Below are 20,962 nucleotides of genomic sequence, written 5' to 3' on the forward strand. Positions count from 1 at the left end.
GCAAATCATTCGCGTACTCGCAAGCTCAGTCTTCTATCCAAGCTTATAGTGACAAAACAAGAGGAAAGTACTATCTCTGATTATATACAACATATCAAGGTTATCATTGATGACTTGGCCTTGATAGGTCATTCCTTATGTGACGAAGAGGTTGTCATTCATACCCTCAATGGTCTCGACACCGACTACAAGGAATTGGCTGCTGCAATTCGGGCACGCGACTCGCCAGTCTCTTTTGAAGATCTCTATGATAAGCTGATTGACTACGAGATGTACTTGAAGCGTGCGGACAAACTGCCTGGATCAACTGTCACAGCTCAAGTCAGTCACAAGTCTAAACGAAAGAGCACTCGGTACTCGCCGAACATCACCCAAGGTTTGGCTAATGCGCCTCTTGATTCTGTGAGTTCCATGCAACACCCCTCCTATCCTCCTAGTCATCACCTCCCAATCCTGTCGTCTCCAATCATCCTATGACCACTCGCTCTAAGCATGGTATTTTTAAACCTCGTTAGGTACTTAACCTACAAGCTATCATGAATTCCTCATCCCCCAACGTTTACCCCACCACCTTCACTCAAGCCCAAAAATCTCCGCATTGGCGTACTCCCATGAGTGAGGAATATAATGCCCTCCTCCATAATTCAACGTGGGATCTTATTCCTTTCCATCCTTCACAAAATATAATCGGGTGTAAGTGGGTTTTTAGAATTAAGCGGAACCCAGATGGCTCTGTTACTCGATATAAGGCACGCCTGGTCGCCAAAGGGTTTCATCAACGACCTGGAGTTGATTTCACTGAGACGTTTAGTCCTGTTGTTAAACCCACTACAATCCGGCTTATCTTGAGTTTGGCTACCACTAAAGGCTAGCAATTACGACAATTGGATGTTAATAATGCCTTTCTACAGGGATCTCTATCCGAAGATGTTTTTATGCAACAACCCCCCAATTTTACTCATCCTCAGTATCCATAGCATGTTTGCAAACTTTGGAAAGTTATTTATGGACTTCGTCAGGCTCCGAGAGCTTGGTACACTAAACTTAGCTCATTTTTGACTTCTGTCGGCTTTCTTAACTCCAAATCTGACACTTCGTTGTTTCTGCGACATCATCATGGAAACACAATGTATATTCTGGTATATGTGGATGGTATTATTGTCACAGGCAACAATCCCATCAGCATCCAAGCGTTCATCAAATAGTTGGCAGCTCGATTCTCGCTTAAGGATCTCGGACCCTTGAGCTACTTTCTGAGCGTCGAAGCTACCTTCACATCTTCCGGTCTCCTTTTATCTCAACGCAAGTATATTCAATATTTGTTATTAAAGACAAACATGCAGGATGCAAATGCAGTTACAACCCCCATCTCTACTATTGGTTCTCTCAAATTATCGGATGGAAGTCTTGCTACGGAACCCACTCAATACCGTCAAGTTGTTGGCTCTTTACAATACTTAGCTCTCACGCGTCCAGACATCTCATTTGCTGTCAACAAATTATCACAATTTATGCAGCAACCATCTACTCTACACTGGTCTGCGGTCAAGAGACTTCTATGATATCTTAAAGGGACCCTAAATCATGGACTCTTTTTTCGTAAACACTCTCCACTTTGTCTTTATGCCTTTGCCGATGCTGATTGGGCAGGTAACCTTGATGATAGAACATCCACATCGGGGTATATTATCTTCTTTGATGCTCATCCAATCAGTTGAAGTTCTAAGAAGCAAAAGACAATCGTCTGGTCTACAACTGAAGCTGAATACCATGTCATTGCCGCTACCACTGCAGAACTCAATTGGATCACGAATCTACTCCAGGAACTCAACATCGATTCCACCCCTACGATATATTGTGATAATATTGGAGCTACCTATCTGTGCGCTAATCCGGTATTTCACTCCCGTATGAAACATATTGTTATCGACTTCCACTTTGTACACGATCAAGTTGTCCGTCGTCAACTTCGTGTTTCTCATGTTCATATGGCTGATCAATTGGCCGACTCATTTACGAAGCCTCTAGCTTGTAAACTTTTTGCATTACATCAGTCCAAGATTGACCTCCTTGATCGGAGGGCATGATAAATAGATGAGATTTCTCTAACTGTTTGAGGAAATCTCTCTACTCTGTTGAGAGAAATCATCTAACCTGTTGAGAAAAATTCTCCCTTCTAACCTGTATAAAAGGAAGGGGATATGTTAATAACAATCAACTTCTTTTACAACTTGTTTCTCTATTTATTTTCTAACAATTATCTATCGCTGCACGTGAGCACTTGCAGATGTTGCAACTCGAACGGGTAGAGGGTTGCTCAACAAAGGCGGGAAAGATGTTGCAGGATGGTCTGGAAGAACATATCTACCGACTCTGAAGGAAAAGTCTCGTCTCCACAAGCTCATTTCGGTGGTTTCAGAACCACCTCACCTATCTTCAACCACATGATATGCTTAAGAACCCAGCCGAGACCCCTCCCTTGCTCATCGAACCCCAAATGGCAACTCCGTTCAAACTCCTCTGTTTTCTCTTCGCACTAACGTCCTCCACGTCCCTTCTCCCTTCTTCCTGCGCTCAAACCTGCTCCGGTTACACCTTCTCTGACAACAAAGTCTTCAGCTCATGCACTGACCTCCCTCACTTGGGTGCCTCCCTCTACTACGACCGCGATGCCTCCGCGAACACGGTATCCGTTGCATTCAAGGCCCCTCAGACCTCCACCGGTTGGGTTGCATGGGGACTCAACCCAAACGCCACCAAGATGGTCGGCTCGCAGGCCATCGTCGCATTTCTCCACTCCAACGGGAGCATGATGGCCTACCCGACGCAGCTTGATAGCTACGCCCCGTCGATGGCCCCCGCGGCGCTGAGCTTTCCGGTGAACGACGTGTCGGCGGAGTATGTCAACAAGGAGATGATCATCTTCGCTACCTTGGGGCTCGTCGGTGGAGGCACCAAGTTCAACCAGGTCTGGCAGGAGGGCAGCACTGTGTTGAATGACGTACCCAAGGCCCATTCTACCCGCGGCGACAACATCAAATCCTTGGGCACTATCGATTTCCAGTAAAAACTGTCGCAGGCGTACCACGGCAGCTGTTGCCGAGTGAATTGCTTCTACAGTGATGTGGGTTAGGCAGCTGCTTTGTCATACGAGCTTTGCGTGATTGTGTCATTCTTAGTTGTAACGGGATATACTCGATATAAATTCGGTACCGTACTATGTTTCTAGTCTCACCGGTGGATGGAGCTCGCTCTGAACAATGGAACTCGATATAAACATTGGATGCCGAGACATTCATGCAACCAATCAGGTACACCAGTATTCGAGGAAATGTCCCTGGGAGACGGTGGTTCTTTTCAGACTGCGTGGTGTCGAAGGCAACTGCAGGCATGGCATGCACAAAAGAGTATCCGTTTGGAGCATAAAATCATAATCATATTATTATATGAAATAAATTTAATATTATATATATTTTTAAAATTAAATAATAATAATAATATATTAAGATTAAGATATATATATATATATATATATATATATATATATATATATATATATATATATATTAGTATCATTCAAATCATACAACTCACTATATAGACAATATATTAACTCGTCTTTTTATCTTTTTTATTGAAGAATCTCGCCTAATAAAATAGAGACACAAACGAGATTCATAATGTTATTATTATTCGTTTAAACAAGCATCATAATACTTTTATAAGCTGCTCACAATCTCTGTTCTAAGAAAATATTTTTTAAGGAGGCTTTAGTAAATGAATAAGTAATCATTAAGGTGATCATTAAATTCTCGATTGACTTTTTTTTCAGACTTTTTCTCTAATCATTAATTATTTTATTTTGATATGTTTGGAACTATGAGAATACTAATCATTCTTAAAAAAGAAGGTTACTATGTTGTTATCACAAAATATTTTTAGCGATCTAACAATTAAGTTAACCATACCAAGTTTTAAGATGAAATTCTATAACTATACATCTTGATTTGTGACCTCAAAATATGTAATAAATTTATCTTCTACAAGCGATTGTTTTATATTTTTTTCAAGAAATTATCCATTTAGCTAACAAAAATATAAATTTCGAAGTAAACTTCTAACTATTAAGATAATTTACAAAATCAGCATGTGAACATCGTATCATTTTAAGTTAATCTGATCCCTTATATACGAGCATATAATCTTTCGTCTCTATAGATATTATATCATTGTTTTATATTTTTTGATATTATATTCTTATGTTGCTCTCATAATATTCTAACTACAAAATGAATATATGGTTTCACATAGATTTTATAATATAATAAACTTTCGCATGACACTAGCCTTAATTAAAATTTTGACATGTAGTAACAAGCATATGTTACTATATTTTCTAAAATTATGTATATCCTTTAATATCTCAATACTAATAAAATAAGTTACTTTATTCATATAAATCATTTTAAAAATTTTAATACAATAAACTAAAATTATTAATGATAAACAAAATATCATCCACTCCATACAATATAATAATGTTGCTCTGGTTAACCTTTCCCCGTAATAAATTTTATTCATGTCATTCGAGGATTACAGCCAGAAACAACATAGGTGAATGATTCGTGTCAGGGCTTCGATTTTAGACGAACAACATTGGCTTCGAATTGATTGATTTGATGTCATTGTGGCACGGCAAAATTGAAGATAGAGCACGACGAGACTGGATGCCAGGCCTGTGCCTGTGCCTGTGCCTGTGCATCAACTACTGTGGATTCTTTGCAAGTGCGGCGACCATGAATATGTGCTCAAGTGCCATACTGAAATGGTTCAGGAGCAGGCCAAGCTTGCAGCATCCTCCATCGACAATCTTCTGAACGGCAGTGGTGGCGACAGCGGACGACGACCGAGTGCCTCCTGCAATCTCTGCCGAAACAAATGCACGAATCGGCGGTGTGTCTGAGCAGTATAACCCGCATCCACGAAGAAATGGTATGGAGAGTCATATTAGGTTTTCTTGATCCGAATTCTGCTTTTTAGCAGCGTTTGGATTTTAAGCAAACCTATACATACCCCTGCACGCATTGCTATCGATGATGCTATGAGACCGACCAACATGCTATCGAAATTACGAACATCGTGTCTGCGAACACAAGTAATTATTCACTACCTGATTCGAAGTAATTATTCTTTTTTAAACCATGCAATTCCTAGCCTATCCAGAGACGATATGCGACTACTCAAATACGAACAAATTCCAAAACCTTATGTCCCCCTACAAAACACAGAGACATTTCATATATTAAAGACAGATTACACAACTCAGTATTATTTGGAACCTTACCCTACGGACAATCTGATACCGAGTTTTACACGCTGTGACTTGAATCAAGTATAAGGTTTCTAAAACAATATACTCAGAATTACAACAACAACAACAATAACAACAACAACAACAAAAGAAAAGGGGAAAGACCAAGTAAAAAGACTACAATAGGAGCAACCGAACATCATGTCCCACGCTGAATGTTAGCCCCACATAGGACGGTGAGGTTAGCATTTAGTCCAATCAATTATCACAAGGGACGCCATCCAGTTGTCAAGTCACAGCAATTATAGATCGTAACAAAAGAGCTAGAAGATCTTGTCATCCAGTCGTCTTAGTCACAGCAATAATAGATCGTAGCAACATTATGTGCACATGCAACTGATGCACCTTAGGCTGTTCATACAAAGTCAGTAAGAAACTTGATTCAAAACACAGGTCCACACTGAGAGGCTGCAACAGAAATAAAAGAGCATCATAAATTGGGCTTCTTCCAAACAACGAGCCAAAAAAGGCTGCAGGAGATGCTGCAGCCTTTCCCAGAATCACATGGTCAGCTTAGACTCGATAAAAACCTGACTTGAACAACCAATAATCCCATTCACTCGGAAACCCGGTGGAAAAATGATACAAAAACCTGCAGGTCACACGGCAATAAAACTGATACCTTTTCCTTTTCTTTTTTACAAACATGAAAATACAACCTATCAATTCCAATATCAAGTTTAACAAAAGGCTTTCTACTGGTTTTGCCACTATCACATTGTCTAATGAACATATGCAAAATCTACCTTAAAACTTCAGTAGCTCCCTTATAGCAACTCCATGAGATCAGCTACAGAGCAACTGGAATCCAATAAAAAATAAATTACCTCACTCAAGTCCGGTCAGGCTCAAACAGCTCACATCATGCTCTTACTAAAGCAATATATTTATAGATAGTGAAGAAGGCTGAGACATAAATGTTCCACGGATTAACAGAGAAAACATCTAATATAGGTAACACATCGAAAAGCAAAATATAAGAAAAACATTGGATTAACAGCGAAAACATCTAAGATAGGTAGCACATTGTAAAGAAAAATATAGCAAAAACATGAAATACGTAAGGTAGATAACTAAGACCAGCATACACACAAAGATTCACATCATACTCCAGTTGTCCATTGAACGATAGCTGATTGAATTTCATCAGAATTAACCTGCAGCATCTTGAGATCGAACTGGAACAGCCTATCAGAAAACAGACATCTTCATATGGGCAACCAACTCTCATAACATGCTATCTGTTCTAGCAGGCAATCTTCTGAAAAAGTTTAGAGGCACTGATGGAAGCTTATGCCGGAACCTTGGGTGCCTCAACACGTACAAACCTGTTAAAAAAGCAACAACACGGAATGGTGTAACATAGAGAACAACAGCAGCAACCAAGCAGAATGTCACAAACAAAGCAGTTGCTCTAGGGTCCCGCCAGCTCAACAGAGATTGTAACCTTTCCCCTTGTGTCGCCAGGTCACCAACAACAGTTTGTATTCTACCTGCAACGCTCCTTAAACGATCATATCTCATCCTCACAATGTCAGGTGGACGGGATGTGGGAAAAGTATCAAACTCCTCATCAAGCTCGTCAGGGTGTGCAGTGTCTGCATGTGACAACCGAGTGTCCATGTAAGGAGGCTGCCGTGGTCGCCAACGAAAGTACCAGACTCCAATCAAGAACAGGTACAGGAAAATTGTTGGGAGTATCAATTCCGGGTATAAGATCAAGATGACAAAGAGGACATGGATCAAAATTGTAGTCAAAGGATTCTTCCAATGGCAAATCTGATCAAACCACTTTCCCACAGCAACCAGAGGACTTAAGACGCCCATGATTCTGAAAAAATTCGCTTTGCTCTTTCGCATACTCCACATGTGAGAATCCACATCCAACATATATTCAACAACCTCCTTCCTCAAGGGTGGCTCTGCACGGCTCAATCTCATTGATACTATCTGTGTGGCCTGATGTCGCAAATTATCAAGCTGCATGACAGACAATGGATGGAGGTAATGCATCTTTGGCAGCAACGGCTGGGAATACATATGCAAAATATTAAGAAGAGAAGAACATGTAAATCGGACAGCCAGCTGGACTTCACCCATTTTCTTTACTCCCGAAGGAAGCAAAACAATAAGAGGATAAGAGTGGGTGTAAACTCTGTCAGTTTCAAGCGTAGACAGGCGGATCCGCACCTTCCCAATCCTAGTATCCCTTGTACCAGCCGCTTTCTCCCCTCCTTGCAAGTGACAGTTGTCAAACACACCTATTGTAATGACAGTACATGGGTCGTATACCTCCCAAGTGTACTGCTCATTCCACTTTGGAGCAAAACTATCTATGATAGTCCTTGTACGGACCCATTTCTGTCCATATTTAGCGACACAGTATGCATCTGTCGTTCCCCGGCCATCCTTGGTCTTCATTGGCAACAGCCCCTGAGCACTCAAGATACCAAGTTCCAAAACCCCTATGCTCGGCTTCCACAATTGTTTCGCTGTTGGCCTGAGATCACTGCTGTAGTGTGTTGACTCGTCTAAAACATGGTAACCTCCTTCCAGACATATCCTCAAATGAATCCGACTAGAGAACTTCACCTCCTTTTTCTTCTGGTCACCCTCAACAATCACATGTTTCTCAAGGTTATACCATCTGCTATTGACTGGCTTGTAGTCCAACCTTCTGTCTATCTTCTGTAAGGGAATTACTGCTTTCCCTAATACCTCATCTTTGTTGGGTGCCACTCGGTCTTCGACACTCAAGACCAAGTGCTCCTCAAATGGTTCTGCTGCTACAAACATCAAATCCTCATTCCACATAGGATTTAGGGTCCTGCTTTGTGATATTCTAGTTCTCAGAGCCTGGTTCCCAAGCATAACTTTAACAAAGACCTCAGGGAACCTATTCTTTTCATAAGGTATTAAATCCTGGGCTTCAATGACATTAACCCTTAAATACCAAAGCTTGGGTGTAAGGTAAACCTTTGACCTTATGTTAGCAAGTCCATCGCTGGGGATAGTGGCAGCATCTGAATGCCAAGAATCAGGGAATGCTTCATCAGCTTGAGTACCCATCCAGACAGCCAACATCAGCTCCCCCTTACCTTTGTCACCTTTCCGATCCTCCAATCTGTACCACTGCGGAGCCAATGGACTGTCAGGAGGAACCCGCTTCGGTACCTCAGTAAGATCAAACAGGACTCTTCCGATGAAATCATCCTTGATGAAATCCTTGTCCTTTACAATGACTTCAAGAACTGAGGCTTGGATTCGGTCCTTGGAAAAGGCAAAGACCTGGTTCCATTCAGGATTAGTCTTCTTCTCAAAATGACGGGTTGTACCTTTGTAGTTCCCAAGTTTCACCTCAACATAGGGGTCACAGCTTCCAGTTACATCTTTTGGTGGAAGGTCCTTGGCTTTCACCACACGCACGTAGAGGTACTGCATCTGCTCAACGAGATCATAGGTGGTGGTGAGCTTGTCACCAGAAACTCCACCACCACCAAGGTGAGGAGAAGTCTCCTTTAAGGAGTACTCCTCGGGACGTAAAGGCCTCTGCATCATCTAAAACTGTAGCGAGCGGAGTAAACAACTTTGGGAAAATTTTCCTGTTCAACTTAGAAGTCGAGACGGAGAAAACGTGAAAGAAATTAGAAAAGATATCTGACACAAATCGGGGCTAGTAAAAAGAAGGCAAAACCCCCCGACTGGATGATGAAGGAAGATTAGAAACTTACTTGGGAAGAGGCAGCACCCTCACGCATTCACATGAAATCCGCCCGCGAACATCGAAACTAAAACGGACTAGTAGAAAGAAATCAAAACAACACCAGTAAGGTCACCATTATGCACCATGGATAGAAGTTCGACTGAGCATCAAAGCACAGACATGCAGCAGGGAAAAATCTCTAGCAACGCAGGATGAGATGTTGAAAGCGTCAAGAAGATGAGCCCAAAAAATGGACAAATGTCCCTTGAAACTTAATGAGTATGAACAACAATGAAACCTAATTCTTAACAACCATGCTCTAGATAGACAAAAAAAGAAAAAGTGCTCATTCTGATGCCTTGGGAGAAAAAAAGAAAGGAAGGAAGACATAGCCAACCAAGAAGGGGAAGAGTACACTATCCAAGCTAGAAAACATACGACAAGCTCGAACAGAGCACTCCCCCTCCAACAAAAGGCACCTTAATATCTGATATGAAAAACATACAACAAGCTCGAACAGAGCACTCCCCCTCCAACAAAAGGCACCTTAATATCTGATATGAAACGGGAAAAATATAAAGAAGAAGAAGAAGCTTAAAGTGGAAAAAGCTCAAGGCACGGATAAATAAATAGGGATACAAATTATATATATGGTAAAATGGAAAAAAAATAAAACATAGATCGAAATCGAACATTGACCCCCCCGCCCTCCCCACACCAAAAAAAAGCAGAAAGGAGCAACGAGAAGATTCGAGGAAAAGAAAGCAAGGAAAGAAAAAGATACAGAGAAAGCGAGACGAATCCAGACCTAGAACGATTGCAATCCTGGCGAACACTCGAAATCGTTTTCTCCGAGCCTTTGGTTTCAAGCCCTACTCAGCTTTATCATCGGTAAGAAAGGAAAGGAAAGGAAAGGAAAGGAAAGGAAGAGTCCGGAACAGGAAGTGGGAAGCGAACTCACACTCCTCGCTTATGCTGAAGGAGCGTGTCTTAAGGCAAACCCCCAAACCCTCCTCCTCCGCTCACTTTTTTATATAAACCGAGTTTGCCTTTTTTTCTCTTTGCTTTTTAACGATTGTTACGGTGGCTTCACATATTCTCTCTCCCATCCAAAAATTTGGAAATGCCTGATTTACTACTATCTCGCTCACTAATCCGACGGTGGCGTCAGTGAAGTGACAGTATAACCCCCCAAACGCATAAAACATTGTCATGGTCCCTCTTATTATTATTTTTTTTTTTTGTTCCAACAAGACTTAAAAGTTAATAATTAATTCTCGTCTGGTTAGAAATATTGATGGTATCAATTCTTTAATTTTAAATTTAGAAACCAATCTTATTGCATGAAATATAGGGATGGACGATTTTATCCTCGACCACTGCAGCCTCCACATCTCGGCGGGCCGTTGGGTCCCGCAGGAGGCAAAGAAAGAAAGCTGTTGATCATTTCCCACTTCCTGCTTCGACGGCCCTGATCGAACGTCAGGATAGGGCAGTTGAAATGACGAATGAGAGATGAAAAAGAGAATATTAATATTAATATTTTTTTTTTTTTAAAAAAAAAAGGAAGCGAAGTTGAAGTGAAGTGAAGGGAGGGAAATGTGGCGGGCCCCACCCCCCCTCCCCGACCTCATCGAATGGCTCGCGTCGTTATCCGTCCGTTGTCTCACCGTCTCCTCCTGCCCTCACTCGCGGTCCCCTCTAATTTAATTCATCATAGCGATGGATGGGTGATGGGCTGCTTAATCGGTATTATGTTCGCTCCGACGGAAATTAAGGATGCCAGCAGCTTCGACGACTCACTCTTCCCCTCCGTGATGGGAACTGGATACCCGACCACGTAGAAACGACCTCCCACCATCTAATTTACGCCGACAAATTAAATTGGTCTGATCTTTTACAAAATGATCTGATCTTTTACGCCGACAAAATCATAAACCGGTCCATCGAGTCGATCCATCTTGTTGTACCTACTGCTCCTCGTTTATTCATTGCTCGAGTATTTGGTGTCTTTATGGGTAAATATCCAATTCCGATAGACAGAAAGGACTCGGCCTTCCTTTGGCCTTTTCTGCAGCTCCTACCATTGTTAAGAGTGGCATCCAGCTGTAGGACGTGCGCTGCTTTCTTTTCGCTCTGTGTTCCTCGGGGGAAGCAAGCAGAGAGCATGGGACCCGCTTCACTTTTGGCTCGGCCATTTTACCACCACCCCTGACCTCGCTCGAAATTGGAAGCGCCAGGAAAATGGATTATTTCTTTGAAAACGATGAAGAAAGAAAACCAACCGTCCTCCTCCTCCTCCCGTGGGCGATGGTGGGTGGGCATTGGCCTTTTGCCACACGATGCACGCTTCCAACATTTACGAAATAGACACCGGTTGGTGTGCTCAAATCATACTCGTAAACATCGCCCAACCAACGAAATTATAGCAAAGATGTGCCTCCAGAAGTACGCATGTATATATCTTCGGGCACTCGATCGGCGAGTTCGATTGAAATTTGGACCTCTCTTAGTACGAGGATAACTAACCGTCAACAATTCTACGGAACAGCCGTCCGTGAATAATCGATCTGGCCAGCCCTCCATCTCGTGTGCTGCAAAAGTTATTGCTGCTAGATAGCATGAAAGGTTATAGAATGCTGGCAGGATTAAGATGGGAAGGTTCACTTCACTAATCCCTTTAACAAGCATGAGACAAGCTAACCTATGAATTCAAGTGCGCCGCAGCGCATCAGGAGGAGGCGAGCAAAAACAAAAAAAAAAAAAAAAAAAAAAAAAAACGATTTTCTCCTAATAAACTGTGTGAGTAGGATCTTTGTTATTTCTAAAAACTAGCCAATGAAAATGCACGGATCTATGAAATGGAAGGCACACAGGGTTTGGGCTCGTTCTCCAGCGCCCCGTTGCGCAAACGATTCATATAATAGTTAGTAGTAATAAGAACAACACAAACGCACCATGCAGATTTTGTCATATCTGATGATTTACCTTAAATAAACAAACAAGCAAACAAAAAAGAGCCTTGATTCTGTAGAGTGCTCTTCTCTAGGGAAGAGAGATGCGCTTGTTCCTGGAACTTGATTGATCACCAAGGAAGCACACGGTCAATCATTCCAGAGCCTGTATCAGCCAGCGGTTATTAAGTGTTTTCTCTCTTCTGCATAAATACTGGTGCAGATTCAGCCTTTCGGTATGATCACTCAGCTTCCGTGTGGTTTTTGAAACTTCAAATTGTTCCCCAACAAACAACACAATTGAGTCTGGTCCACATGCACTTGTGATTAGAGCTGCCGCAGATTGAAATCTAAATTGAAACAACATAAGCTGACTCTCTTCTGAAGAAATGGAAGAGAGCAAGATTTATTTCTTCAAGTTCAACATGAACGAATCTTTTCTTCAAAAATAACCAAAAATAAATCAACTACTAAGTAATTAGTCTAAAAACGAAAACAGGGCTATGAAGGTCCACGTAACTGTAGGAGCCTTCGAGTGAACTTAAATAAATGGGTTCCCTTGGTTCCTCGCTTGCTCCACTTTGTGTAGCATATTCCAAGGCCATCTCATAATCCACCTGAACCGATAGAAGAAATTACTCTTTTAGCTGATGCATAATGAAAAATGTATCATCGGAAGAACATTTCAAGAAGACAGCAGAAGCACTGATTAACATGAATTTTCCGTAGCAATTAGTCCAGATACAAGTTGTTTAAATAATAAATAGTTTTCTAGAGATCTTTTAAGTGCCATACGAGTATAACCAATTGATGATGATGCTAGGATAACTCCTAGCATCAGTGGGTGAACCTATCATGATGATGACAGACGACAAAATTAAGTCAATCAAGACATTACCTGCTCAACATATTGAGAAAGGCTTTCTCCGAAGGTCGTCTCCGTTATCTCCTTAGATGCTATTTTATTTAAAAGTTCATCGTCCTCTTTGTCATAGCGCTGCCTCTTCGGTTCATAATTCTGAGCCATTTCTTCAAGGACTTCCATGATGGCTCTTGAAGCATCTGGAATGTACCTGCCATAGAAAAAACATCAGAAAGGCATCCAACCATATAAATCTTTTTACATGTGTGTGAATGGCTGGGCATTAATGCAAGATGCCACTGTTCAACTCTGGTTTGCTGCAATAATCTAGTCAAACACTTGTCAACCTCAAAAAACAGGCAAACTCATCAAACGAACTTCATCTGAATTTTTGATAAACCCAGCTGCATTACACCTGAAGCTCCAGAGAAATTTCTTTAAAACAGTAGACACACACACACAAATACATGCAGATACGTAGAAGATTTAAGCTGAGGCAATCAACTATCATACTGAAACAAGCAGACACCTTGGATATTTAATTCAAAAATAGAAAAGTTTAAAAACTTAAATTTGCATCACAAGCTTCATGGCTATGGCAATCATAATGATAAATCACCAATAAGCTTTTGATGCAAGAATCTCAATTTCATAATTGCATTACCTGGTCAGATTGCGTTTCCTCTCCTGTCGTTCACGAGCTTGAAGTTTCTTCACTATTTTAGATCTCAGTTGAAGACAACATTGTTTGATAGCAGACTGCATATTTGGACGCAGGGATCATATTAGTTTATTTTCTCTTTATAGGCCACTAAGGTGTGAAGTTTTTTGATACCTTGACTGCTGAAGAAATTTCAGTAATATCATCTCCAATATATTCCTTCCCAGTTCCTTTGAAGGGTACTTTTGTGCTTACAATGCTTACAAACACACCAATTTTATCTTGCATCTGATTGATCTTGTAACTACTCCAGCTACAATGAACAAGATGATAAATAATTATTATATCAGAAGAAAAGAATGAACATATGGTAATTTACTAAATAATTGTGTGGCAAAGAATCCAAACTTGATCTTTTTCATAGCAGTTCTTGTGACGACGTCTGCTCCTTGCTCAAATAAAAGTGGTATACGATTTGCAAAACGGAATATATTAAGACCCTATCACAAAAAATGGAACATCCTGGTTATTGCAACTCCTTAAACACAACCTGTCATGACCATGAAGGATTTACTAGGCAGCGGACATCTTCAAGAGAGCGGGTAAAAAATGTAGTGATAAGAAAAATAGATAACTTGAGATGATTGTTACAAGAGATGAAAAATCATTCTTGAATATCAGTAACGTCATCAGCATTTAACTCACAATAAGCATGAACTCCAATGGGTTTTTTCTCCCTAAAATTAAACAACTGCAGCTCCACAAAGCCCAATGTTTATCATGCCAACAAAGCGTTAAGTGTGCTTGCACAAGATTGTGGTTTGTTCAGGAAAGCAGCACAAGAACTTTCAAACAATATAGCATGAAAAGCCAGCCACGGAATCTTAGCAAATCTTGCAATTAAATCCCATCTCTCATATGTGCTAAAAGTACACCTATGAATAAGAACAACACGGATACACACACACACACACATGTAGAACATATATAATAGAGAGCCTTTGAACCAGGAAATTGGTATATTGTTCTTTCTGAGAATAAAATATAACCAAGATATGGTTGCATTTCAAAAAGGGAAAGAGGGCGGGAGTTAGGTTGGGGGCTGTTTAAGAGATATCAAAGAGACAGGAATGGAGTAGTCTTTACAAAGCATTATACTTCTTTGGTGTAAAAGGAATATTGCATTCATCCTACAAGATGCATGAAGAGTAATTAATATCAAGGTTCGCCGTATCGTACCGTACCGGTGTTTCGACCCGGGCTCGATACCGGTACGGTACGGTGTACCGAGCGGTACACCCAGTTACAGTGTAGCTACAGTGTGCTACAGTATCGCTACAGTGTGCTACAGTATCGGTACGGTACAGTGCGGTCCGCGTACCGCTGATCTGTCGGACCGGTACGTACCGCCCGTACCGGGCGGTACAGTCCGGTATGGCAAACCTTGATTAATATAACTCATATGGAAGGACAACCCATGGCTGCAAATATTTCTTATAAATAAACCATCAAGAATGTAGAATTTCTTACTTGTTTTACATCTTTTCCGCCAAGGCTAATTCCAGCTTCAACAATGAATGGATGCCCTTCAAAAACCTGGGGACTGAATTTGCAACCAGGTTTTAGAGAGGTATGATCAGAAAATCCACAATTTAATAAAGTAAAGAAAAGAAAAACTAATTCCCACAAGAATCAGCTGATTCAATTGATGACCATGATGCAACAATTTAATTCAACTTTTGGGTAACAGGTCCTGTATGCATAACAGGAAGCAGAAATGTGTAGCAGTTTTCATCCAAATGAAGATAACAACCTGCTTGAACATGTGGCAACCATGTCTGGCTGCAGCTCCTTAATGATTCCAAGACGGAGATTGTATTCCCCTGCTGGACTAAGACACTGTCGACGTAGTAAGTCCAGAAAGTGTTCTAATCAAAATAGCATGAGAAATACATACTCAATTTCAGAGTCTAATGAGAAACAACGCACAACTTACATCACCACTAGGATCATCAAATTTAGCCTGACGAAATAGTTGATGAATCCGAACAATTTGATGAGATGTTAGATTTTTCACAGCCATTTTTGGACCAAAATCAGGGCCCATTTCCCCTGGAGAACAGACAATAGAATAGGAAGTAATGTTCTAGTCACTACCTTTTACTGGAATAACAACTTGTGTGAGATTTAAGAGTTCTAATTTTTCATGAGATATCCAGATGGCAAGAAATGCTATTAAAAGTGCAGTCATATACAACAGGTGCTGTCCGTACCTTACAGGTGCCATAATTTTAGAGGCACCCTAAACTGTATGATAATACAGACTCAGCCTACATCAGTAAGATAAACAAAGGATATCAGTGCCACCTATGCTCTAGTAAGTAGTATCCCCATATAAAACTTAGCAAATACATGTGCAAATTGGCACCATATGTGCAATAGGTAGCACAAAAGGTTACATTTCATGTGGCACATCATATGCCAACATTTGTTAAGTTTTGGCTAAAATGACTATTCCGCACCGGTACATATTGGGACAAATTATTGGTGCTCTAACTATGTCCATAGTTAAACTTAGCATGAACAAATGCACGTTGGGTTTATGGCAGGGAGCAGAACAACTTGCATTACAGAAAAAGAGATATTAGTTGAATAGGCCTTTATCTTACTCTTCAAGGCAGTAGGCATGCCAATCAGCTCTGGAGAGCACACGAACCAAATTCAGTTCAGTTTTTGGTCAAATCCACCTAAGTTGAACCACTTTTGGTCGAATTTCAGCCACTTCAGCCAAAGCAAACCAAAACCAATCCCAAGCTTTTAAAAAGTTCGGAAATGCTAATACTCCCATGCTCTTCCAACCCATCATCAATGCCTTCGAAGTCATTTATCCAAAAGCTTTGCTTCCAAAGTTCTATGTGGATATGACAACTTGCATCAGCCTGGACAAAGACTGTTAGCAGCCTATGAGACCCCCCAATACCTTTCTAGACTGAGGTTGCTAGAAGAGTCTAATTCTTCAGCATTTTGTTGCATAAGCTAAATGAACCATGTCAATGTATTTATTGTTTTATTTTTCTTGGATTAATAGGATTTTAACTTTCTTTCACCAAAAAAAGGTTAGAACTTATTTACCTTTCGTCAATCTTTTTTTTATAATAATTAATATAACTTCTGGCTCCAAACAGTAGAAAAGAATCCATTATATTTCTATTCTCTTGAAATTTACTAGAATTTTAGAAAATTTTAATGTCCTAAACCGAAGAGCATAAAGATAACCTAAAAATGATAAAATGTTTTATTCCAATATCGACTAAAACAGGAAAAAAGATAACCATTTTCATGAACTGAGGCCAATAGGTGGTCAACATGCAGCAAAGCAACCTTTTGATGTAAATGGCAGCCAAGGAGTGTTGTGCAACATGTAACTCAATCAGGTTATCACAACTGTGAAAAGAAGCTAAACTTTTGGCTAATGATAAGATCATTGACATATTTGGTCCCCACATGATGTGATTAATCGCCTATAGGAGAAATTTCTTTTATCACATAAAACCCAGGGTCATTCTTCAAAAGCATAGAAAAAAATGAAAGAGCTAAAATTCAGCACTAGTGGTATTTCACTAAAAGTTTAATAACAAGTCCTAAAATCAATAACCAAATGGGAACTCCAATAGGACATAAAGAATTATTAACCCATAAAAAGGTTAGAACCTAGCCAATCAGGGATTTGATGAGTACCAAAACTGAAGAAGGGGTCTTCACAAAGTTCTGAACCTTCCAGCAGCAATTTATTCAATGGTAGCATGTATTATTAATTTCATGTGCAGTAAAAGTCAATAGCCATTAGAATCAAATACTTACCCACTAAACGTTCAGCATATGACTTGCTTATATTTACAAATTCATGTTGAAGAAATTGCTGAAGTGTTTGCTTTGAAGTTTCTGCAATAAGGCGTTTGATGAGTAGTATATCAACAGCAGAGGGGTGGTGCTTTGTCTCAAGAGGAGCTGGAGGCATTACATCTGTTCTTCGTGCGAATCTAATTGTCAAATTCTTTCTGAATAACCAAACAAATGAAAAAATGTCAGTCATATATATGAGGAAATAAAGTTGGAAACATGAATTTTGAAACATAACTTACTCTGAAATGCCTGAAATAAATTTAAAAAAGAACTGAGAATAAGGGGTGATCACAGCCATCTGCCGCATATAATGAAGAATCTTTGACTGGATAATCAAATAAGGTCGTTAAAGATTAATAACTAAACTATTTGCATTTTCATTCTTTATCACAAAAGTTTTAATGGTCCAAACATGAAAAAAGTAACAAAAGCACCACTCACACGATAAGTAGTCCAGTTGCCCTCGATGATAATTTGAATTTCAGCTCCATGCCACTTGTCTTTGTTTTCCCTTTTTTCATGTAGATGAACATGAGGAATGTTTCTGAGCAGCAGAAGACACAAAATATCAGGAAATAACATCAACAAACATATAAAATGCCTGAAAAACGACAAGTAAATGCAATAGTCTATCAATCCTGTTCTCAAACAAATATTTATTCCAGGTAATGTACTTACTGATGTATATCGATGTCTAATCGACAAAAAGATGCATAATTTTGGCCCCTTGTAGCTGACAGAATCTCGATGGGAAGCCCTGTGCTCATCTTAGACCAAATCAATGCCTGTTATACTCCATGAATAAGTCGCTCAGTTTAGAAAAGGTATCAAGAGCAAGAAGGGTGACATTGGAACTAATGTTTTAGAATACTAATGAAGTCATAATCATCGTTGTCAGGATCAGGATGGTATACAATCACAGAGAAAAGCATGGGGATCTTAAGAATCTGTATTTTAATAATTAGTGATTCCTCATTAAAATTAGAACAGAGAATACTGGAAGCACGAATTATTTGAAAATTAGATGGATTGAACATGAGGAGATACCATATTTAACAGCATAATACAAAACAAACATCAGTTTAATCAGTACCCTCCCTAGCCATCTTAATTATTGGATTGTAAGGTCCTAATGACTCTAGGGTTGAATAAAAACATGAGTCGGTCTTGTTTGAAAACTTCACAAATGTTACATTTCAATGAGGAATGTAATATTGATCTTCTATAGAATCAAGTATGTTGAAGACAAAAAGTTGCATTTTATGGTGAAAATTAAAAGATTGAAACTCTGTACTGTTACCAACAGTTTGTAAATTGAACTTGCATTAGAACATCTATAAATGTGGAATGCCTGCATACATGTTTCACGCAGAATTACATTCACTTATAAACATTGTTGAACAACTAGATAAACTGATCGTATCTTACTAATGTCATAGGAGGAAACCAACAAATAAAAACATACCATTTTTGCACCAAGTCCAAATTTCCCACGTGTTTGTTTTAACCCATATTTTGTACCAGAGAGAACTGAAAGGGACCCAATTAAGTTAGCTTTATAAATTTCATCAACTGCAAACATTACAGACAAACGAATGGCATCATACCTCTTCCAAACATATTTGGGATTTCATCATGTGGCATCCCTCTTCCGTTATCCTGCATCAGATATTCATTACAACCACAAAATTGGTGATTTCTCTGGGAGCACAAACCAGTCTTGGAGGATACAAATGGAATGAATAAAATAAGATGTGTTTTGAAAAGACAGCAGAATTTTTTCATTGTGTTAGATTTGAAAGCCACCTTACAGGTTACTTTAAAGAATGATGCTTCACCTCGACCTTTCCCACTCTTGATAGCAGGAGGTTCTTTCAGCTTCTTCCCAAGGGCAACATTCTTAGCTTGAATTTCTTGCATACGAGCCTCTTTGGCAAGACGCTTCTACAACAATATAAAAAAACAAAATTATTTGTGAAATCAAGAGAGATAGGTTCTAAAGATTGAGAGCTGCAGAAGCACCCCCGTAACCATGGATCGCATTCATGTTCTAGCAAAGCAATTGAATAGATAACATAATTTTAAACAAATAGAGGTTAGATGACCAAAATACACACCTCACGAGCCTTAGTAGTCTCAAAATCATCATAAAGTTCTTCATCAACACGCTGTCGATCAACAAGACCAATCATTGTGTTGAATTTGTTCTTAGTGATCTCTTCTCTATGCATCAAAGACATCATGGGATATCAATATTTTAGTGGGCTACCGGCAAACCAGATAACTATCAAGATAGTCATGGACGAGTCACTAACATTATTAACTCGATATCTGGGAGCTGAGAAATAGACTCGGCCGAATCAAGAGCATTTTCCACAAGTTCTCTCACGGTTGTGTATAATGATTTTCCAGGCTGGAGGAGAAATAGAAAGAAAAAAAAAACTCAACTTGATCAGAAATACACTTCCTAACTTATAGGTTGATTTAAAATTTTCAAGGTGAAAATACAGAGACCACACCGCCAAAAAAATAAGCAAAACGCACAGGCCAAACGAAATCATTGATAGAACAGAGCTACCGGAAGAGCTTACATTGTCGAATCCAGCTATGTTCTTGTTCTCAGCGAAGAACTCAGCCGGGGATTCTGCAAAAAATAAAAAAAAAACACACAGAAAAACCCCAATCAAAGCGAGAAAAAACCAGAAGACGAACGCACGGGTGGCGGTTTCCAAGAACACTCACTCTGCTTCAAAAGGCTTTCTTTTGCCATGCAATTCGTCTTCGATCTGCCCTTATTTGTCCTCTTCAACTCATCCGAGCTTCCTCGGCTAGAATCCATCAGCACCCAGATGCCAGTTCGATTGGAGAAGCTAGAGAGAGATACATACAAAAAGCAGACGGAGATTCCGAAGTCGGGAAGGCGATCTAAGGAATGTGAACGATTTTTAACGGAGTACGGAATGGGCTCGTCCAAAGCAGCCGAGATCGCGAGGAATAATGAAATGAGAAAATTCGAACCTAGGGTATGGGTTGGTGGGGAGTGAATCTAAGAGAGGTATTTAATCTTTTGGGTGTTCGAATCCAACAGGGAACAGTTAGGGTTTTGCTTCGAGGATGGGCGCCGCGAAATGGGCGAGAAAAAAAATAATAAGAAAACGAGGAATTGCTCATAAAATAAGACCCTTCAGATTTCAGACGGATTTGTGGTATTCCTGCTTTGAGCTGCATGTGTGTGCGACCGGCGGGACTGTGACCAGAACTATCCTTGCACACGATGGTTCGCTTGAACTCGATGTTGTCGTTCGCCTCCCTCCGAACGGTTGGCCTCGCGTTCACTTTTTAATTAACTTTTTATTATTTTTTTTTTAAAAAAAAGCAAGATTCGAAATTTAAAAAAAAAAATCTCTCCGAACAAAATTTTATTATATTAAATTTTATATTTTTATTCAGATTATGATCTGATAAGGTATATTTTGGCATCACCCACGTGGACCTAGGTAAACAACAC

General features: G+C 39.9%; 3 protein-coding genes across 6 annotated transcripts; 1 reads left to right on the forward strand and 2 right to left on the reverse strand.

The window, feature by feature from the left end:
• Positions 1–2,497: 2,497 nt before the first annotated feature.
• On the forward strand, positions 2,498–3,220 carry LOC135616169 (cytochrome b561 and DOMON domain-containing protein At5g47530-like). The gene has a single exon (XM_065115353.1). The coding sequence runs from the start codon at positions 2,498–2,500 to the stop codon at positions 3,065–3,067; it is 570 nt and encodes a 189-aa protein (XP_064971425.1). The 3' UTR covers positions 3,068–3,220.
• Positions 3,221–6,346: 3,126 nt separating this feature from the next.
• LOC103981017 (FT-interacting protein 7) lies at positions 6,347–10,081 on the reverse strand. Of its 2 annotated transcripts, none has more exons than XM_065117642.1 (3): positions 9,883–10,081; positions 9,103–9,169; positions 6,347–8,973 (listed from the first exon to the last, which is right to left on the reverse strand). In XM_065117642.1, the coding sequence occupies exon 3, from the start codon at positions 8,927–8,929 to the stop codon at positions 6,599–6,601; it is 2,331 nt and encodes a 776-aa protein (XP_064973714.1). In that variant the 5' UTR covers positions 8,930–8,973; positions 9,103–9,169; positions 9,883–10,081; the 3' UTR covers positions 6,347–6,598. The 2 variants fall into 2 exon arrangements, with proteins under 2 accessions (XP_064973714.1, XP_009395864.2); XM_009397589.3 differs by having other exon boundaries at positions 6,347–8,981.
• Positions 10,082–12,371: 2,290 nt separating this feature from the next.
• On the reverse strand, positions 12,372–20,729 carry LOC135617443 (DNA topoisomerase 6 subunit B-like). 3 transcript variants are annotated; one of them, XM_065117643.1, is made up of 19 exons: positions 20,197–20,729; positions 20,046–20,098; positions 19,770–19,867; positions 19,572–19,677; positions 19,261–19,398; positions 19,062–19,113; positions 18,920–18,984; positions 18,133–18,239; positions 17,896–17,998; positions 17,694–17,779; positions 17,413–17,609; positions 15,548–15,663; positions 15,365–15,450; positions 15,082–15,154; positions 13,960–14,051; positions 13,726–13,864; positions 13,555–13,649; positions 12,927–13,101; positions 12,372–12,645 (listed from the first exon to the last, which is right to left on the reverse strand). In XM_065117643.1, the coding sequence occupies exons 1-19, from the start codon at positions 20,291–20,293 to the stop codon at positions 12,499–12,501; spliced, it is 2,025 nt and encodes a 674-aa protein (XP_064973715.1). In that variant the 5' UTR covers positions 20,294–20,729; the 3' UTR covers positions 12,372–12,498. The 3 variants fall into 3 exon arrangements, with proteins under 3 accessions (XP_064973715.1, XP_064973716.1, XP_064973717.1); XM_065117644.1 differs by lacking the exons at positions 19,572–19,677; positions 19,770–19,867; XM_065117645.1 differs by lacking the exons at positions 20,046–20,098; positions 20,197–20,729 and having other exon boundaries at positions 19,572–19,672.
• Positions 20,730–20,962: the final 233 nt, after the last annotated feature.

Source organism: Musa acuminata, chromosome BXJ2-7, assembly GCF_036884655.1.
Source record: "Musa acuminata AAA Group cultivar baxijiao chromosome BXJ2-7, Cavendish_Baxijiao_AAA, whole genome shotgun sequence".
Classification (NCBI taxonomy): Eukaryota; Viridiplantae; Streptophyta; class Magnoliopsida; order Zingiberales; family Musaceae; genus Musa; species Musa acuminata.